Here is a 5,000-nt window from a genome sequence, read left to right as displayed (position 1 = left end):
GCCCGAGGACGACGGAGGCTGCAGGGCTCTTCTGGCCGTCTCCAGCATCGAGGGCTGGATCAGTGGGCGCTTCGGAGGGGTCGAGGGCGGCTGAGGGGCCACTTTACTGGGGGCCGGCAGCAGAGGGACCTTAGGGAGTGCTTTAGGACCCGTCACAGCCAGAGGAGAGCGCTCAGATCTACTTTCTACAACAACACACACACACACACACACACACACACACAGTCAAAACAACTACTACTCAGACAACAGATGTCATTCTTGATACTTGTTTTATAGATCAGTTATAGTCCACTGCATGAAGACTTTTTGGGCATAAGAGTAAAATAGATAAAACGTTTTGAACTAAAATGATTCAGTATTATTGCTTTATTACCATTTTATAAGCTATAAAAATGAACTGATATAATGTGAGAAAGTGTGTGAATAAACTAGAAAGATATACACAGACTCTCATTCATTTAAAGAGCATTCTTCATAAATACAATGTTTCTGCACCAGATTATTTCCAGCACAAATTGACAATAAATAAAATCATTATTTATTAACTTACATTTATTAATTTACCTCTTTTATTCATATTTCATAGCAGAAAAACAGGTTATTATTATGATTTCTGAAGACTGGAGTAATGATGCAGAAAATTCCCAGAAATAAATGACACTTTAACACATATTCAGAGAGAAATCAGCTGATTTAGGTACTGAGAATATTTTATAATATTTTCACCGTATTTTTGATCAAATAACGCAGTCTTGGTGAGAAGAAAAGACCTTTCTGGTGTTCTGAGGCGAGGTTACCTGCGGTCACTTTAGAGAGAGGAAGCAAAGCTCCAAACTCAGGTGAAGGGATGGAGCACAGCTTGGTGTTTTTATAATATCCATCCCATGATCCTCCTGGATGATCCTGAACACACACACACACGTTAAACCTAAAGTTACCATTCTGAAGCAAACACTGACCCAGGGACGTCAGAACTGACCAGCAGGACTCCGACGTAGAGCGGGGCCGGGGCCCGGCCGGCCAGGGGCCCACAGAACTGGACGGTCCCTCTCTGGACGCTCTGGTCCTGCGTGAAGCAGACTCTCTGTCCGAGGGCGAGCGGCTGCGGGCCGGACTCAGCGGCGCGGGACAGGACACTGACTCCGGACGAGCGCGGGAGCACCAGCTCACTGACCGGCAGAAACAGACCACAGGCCTCCGGACACACAAACAGCTGATGACCCTTATAGCTGCCGTTACACTTCCCCCGGCCCGCCGCCCAGCCCTGACACACACACACACACACACAGAGACACACACAGAGACACACACACAGACACACACACAGACACACACACACACACAGAGACACACACACACAGAGACACACACACACAGAGAGAGACAGATTTAATAACACATAAAAATAAATATTTTAAAAGAAGAAATATGTAATATTTAATAACACTTTGTAATATTATTATATTTTTTTATTATTTATTTTACACACAGATTTTTCTTACTTTTATGTGAAGAGTTTTAAATAATTATTGCAATGCACCATAAATAAGCTTGCCTTGCCTAGATTTAATGAAAAAATGCAATGGTAATCAAAACATTTGGTAAATAATTAATAAATACTGCGTTACAATTTCACACACGTATCTAATTATTGATATTTAACTGACATCTTAACTGTAGAAATAATTATTTTATTATAACTAATTTTTTCTTGCTTCTTTTAAAACAGTTGTTTCTTGTCTTCAGCAAACTTTGATAATTATTTTATTATTAAACGCATTATTATTATTTTTATTATGTACTGTTGCACTCATTATTAAAAAAAGCTTAGAACTAATGCTCTAGACACACAGACGCATTGTTTGTGTCCCTGAAAGGTATTAGAAGAGAAACTAGATGTTCTTCTGAGCGTGACTCTCACTTTGAGCTGAACCCCGAAATAAACGGCGGAGCTTCCCCTCGTCAGCGGCCCTCGGTAACGAAGCTCGGCCTCGGCCAGCTCCGGCTGGCTGCGGCTCCAGACGACCCTGACCTCTGACCCCAGCGCGAGCGCGGCCATGCGCCGCAGGACCTGGGGTCTGGACAGCAGCTTGAGGCGGAGCTCCAGGTCCAGGACGGGTTCGAGGAGAGCGGCCACGTCGGCCGGGACCTCGCTGAGAGCCTGTCTCTCCAGCTTCACCACACAGTCGTTATCAAGGACCTGAGAAGACGGAGAAGATCACGTGACCACCAGCACGAGTGTGTGTCTGTCTGTGTGTGTCTGTCTGTGTGTGTGTCTGTCTGTGTGTGTGTGTCTGTCTGTGTGTGTGTGTGTGTGTGTGTGTGTGTGTGTCTGTCTGTGTGTGTGTGTGTCTGTCTGTCTGTGTGTGTCTGTCTGTCTGTGTGTCTGTCTGTCTGTGTGTGTCTGTCTGTGTGTGTGTGTCTGTCTGTGTGTGTGTGTCTGTCTGTGTGTGTGTCTGTCTGTGTGTCTGTCAGGGTGTCTCAGTCTGTGTGTGTCAGTGTGTGTGTGTGTGTCTGTGTGTGTGTCTCAGTGTGTGTGTGTGTGTGTGCGTCAGTGTGTGTGTGTCTGTGTGTGTGTGTGTGTGTCAGTGTGTGTGTGTCTCAGTCTGTGTGTGTGTGTGTGTGTGTGTGTGTGTGTGTGTGTGTGTGTGTGTGTGTGTGTGTGTGTGTGTGTGTGTGTGTGTGTCTCTGTCTGTCTCTGTGTGTGTCAGTGTGTGTGTGTGTGTGTGTCTGTGTGTGTGTGTGTGTGTGTGTGTGTCTCGGTCTGTGTGTGTGTGTCTCAGTGTGTGTGCGTCAGTGTGTGTGTGTGTGTCTCTGTCTCTGTGTGTGTGTGTCTCAGTGTGTGTGCGTCAGTGTGTGTGTGTGTCTCTGTCTCTGTGTGTCTCTGTGTGTGTCTCTCAGTGTGTGTGTGTGTGTGTGTATCTCCCACCTTCACCCAGAGGTGCTCCGCCCGTCCGCTCCGGTGCGCTCCTCCCTCCTGTAGCTGACACAGCTGGCCCCGCTGCAGACGAATGGTTCCTTCCAGATGGTCCTGCACCTTGAAGTCGGACGCTACCATGAACATCTTGGGGGAGCGCCGTCTTCTACTGTGCTGCGTGTCTCCAGACATCCTGCTGTGAACACCTCGGGACCTGAGCGTTCAACAACCACACGCCGACCGCTGATCACATGATCACACAGCTACTCGTCATTACTGTAATTAGTGCCTTCACATTTTATCTTAATTATCATTAATTGAACACGTTAGGCTACTTTGGGAAGCGTTTATGTTTTAAACACACTGAAATGCACAAATTCACCAACTTTTTTGTCGTCTCAGCCCTTTTTCCCTGATTTTTTATTATTGTTATGGTCACGTGATATCCAGGTCAATTTTTATCAGTGTTTTAATTTTGCTTTAACTTAACTTTTTATGATTTAATTAATTATTAGCTTTTCATAAAACTCATAAACCCCTCTGCAGTTCCTACACGCGCAGCTGAAAAACCTCATTTAAGACAGTAATCAAGAATTAGTCAGATTATAATTACCTAAAACGTGTAACGTAATGGATTACCTCAACGTTACTAACATTTCATTTAGAATCAGTAACGGATTACATTTTGTAAGTAATCCCCCAGCTCGATCACGATCCAGCAGATAACACGTTTCATTAGTTAACTTCGACAGAACAGAGTTAGTTAAGAGCAGAAACAGAGTTTGAATCGATTTCGCTTCGTTATAAACAGCGCAAAGTGAAGTAAAGCACTTCCTGCTTCATTAAACCTGTTACACAGCGTCCGGCGGCTCGGAGGCGGCTGTTAACGTCGTTTCGGTTTTAAACGCTGTGAAACGGACGACAAGCGCTCACTTACCGACAGAGTCATCCCCTCGGCTGGAAGTGCGACACTTTTATCACAATAAAGACTCGCTTCTGCCGAAGCAGGAAGAGAGGTGACTGACGCCCGCGTGGACCAATCAGACCGAGCCGGAGGTCGGGTGGGCGGGGCTTCGCGCTGAGGGAAATTCCGCTGTTGCGATTTGTGTTTTGACTTTTTCTTTTCTTCTGACGGATATTTGGCTCATCTTCCGAGAATTTAAGGCTACATTCAGAGACTACTTCTATATTCATACAACAGGATTTAAAGCGCTTGAAATTTGAGTACAAAAATTATATTTAATTTTGTGTTCATTAGACAAACTTTGCACTGGCTAGTATAAATAAATAAATAAATAAATATATATATATATATATATATATATATATATATATATATATATATATATATATATATATACACATTTTTACGCATTAAAAAATAAATAAACAGCTAGTATAAATAAATAGATTAATTCATTAATTATTTTGAAAAATTATATATATATATATATATATATATATATATATATATATATATATATATATATATATATATATATATATATATATACATACACTCCATACCACATTAATCAACATGATTTTTAAAATAAATTTCTTATATTAAACATTTATTCACATCTATTTTCTGTTAGGTCGTCATTTTATTAATCACAAAATGGTTCAATAGTAAACACAACAAACAACAGATTTTTTTATAAAACGTTTTTATTCGTAAAACTATACATTTTTAACATTAAGCATACAAAACATTAAATACATATTAACAACAATCAATAAATAAGTGCACGAGGAGATCGATATAAAACCAGAGTCATTCGGGACTTTGGAAATTTAGAAAAGATTAACTTCACGCAGAAGAAACATTTACGAAACGCTGACCGTCCTTCATTTTTAAGAAGTGCTAGAGTTGGTTAGTTGGTAAGTGCTAACTAGTTGGGGCTGCGAGAGCAGAGAGGACCTGAGTGAGACACTCGGTCACTGCGGCGGGGGCTCGGTGTTGATGAAGTACGTGGTCAGCTGACCTTTGCCCTTCACGTTGACCGCTCCTCTGAGAGTGACGCCGTAGCCCAGCGCTTGAGCGACCTGCGCCGTCTCGTCGGTCACCTGAGAACAC

The 5,000-nt window shown here is 42.6% G+C and overlaps 2 protein-coding genes across 5 annotated transcripts in view; both read right to left on the bottom strand.

Moving 5' to 3' along the window:
* si:cabz01101003.1 (ubiquitin carboxyl-terminal hydrolase CYLD) overlaps positions 1-3,970 on the bottom strand; it is a 10,055-nt gene extending 6,085 nt beyond the window's left edge. Inside the window, exons 1-6 of one of the 4 annotated variants that reach the window (XM_043244814.1) lie at positions 3,858-3,970; positions 2,933-3,134; positions 1,925-2,203; positions 983-1,267; positions 801-906; positions 1-185 (exon numbers count right to left, since the gene is read on the bottom strand). The exon at positions 1-185 is cut by the window's left edge and continues 261 nt beyond it. In XM_043244814.1, coding sequence (XP_043100749.1) covers positions 1-185; positions 801-906; positions 983-1,267; positions 1,925-2,203; positions 2,933-3,112 — 1,035 coding nt within the window. In that variant the 5' untranslated portion in view covers positions 3,113-3,134; positions 3,858-3,970. Of the gene's footprint in view, positions 186-800; positions 907-982; positions 1,268-1,924; positions 2,204-2,932; positions 3,420-3,857 lie in introns of those variants that run through there. The other 3 variants (XM_043244815.1, XM_043244812.1, XM_043244813.1) reach the window with 3 other exon arrangements.
* A 605-nt stretch (positions 3,971-4,575) lies between these two features.
* Positions 4,576-5,000, bottom strand: part of LOC122348928 (adenylate cyclase type 4-like) — a 17,520-nt gene continuing 17,095 nt past the window's right edge. The window contains exon 26 of the mRNA XM_043244816.1: positions 4,576-4,990. Within this exon, the coding sequence (XP_043100751.1) occupies positions 4,862-4,990 (129 nt within the window). The 3' untranslated portion in view covers positions 4,576-4,861. The remainder of the gene's footprint in view (positions 4,991-5,000) is intronic.

This window comes from Puntigrus tetrazona, chromosome 7, assembly GCF_018831695.1.
Source record: "Puntigrus tetrazona isolate hp1 chromosome 7, ASM1883169v1, whole genome shotgun sequence".
Taxonomy (NCBI): Eukaryota; Metazoa; Chordata; class Actinopteri; order Cypriniformes; family Cyprinidae; genus Puntigrus; species Puntigrus tetrazona.
Note: the sequence above shows the minus strand (reverse complement) of the source record. Positions and strands in the feature narration are given on the sequence as shown.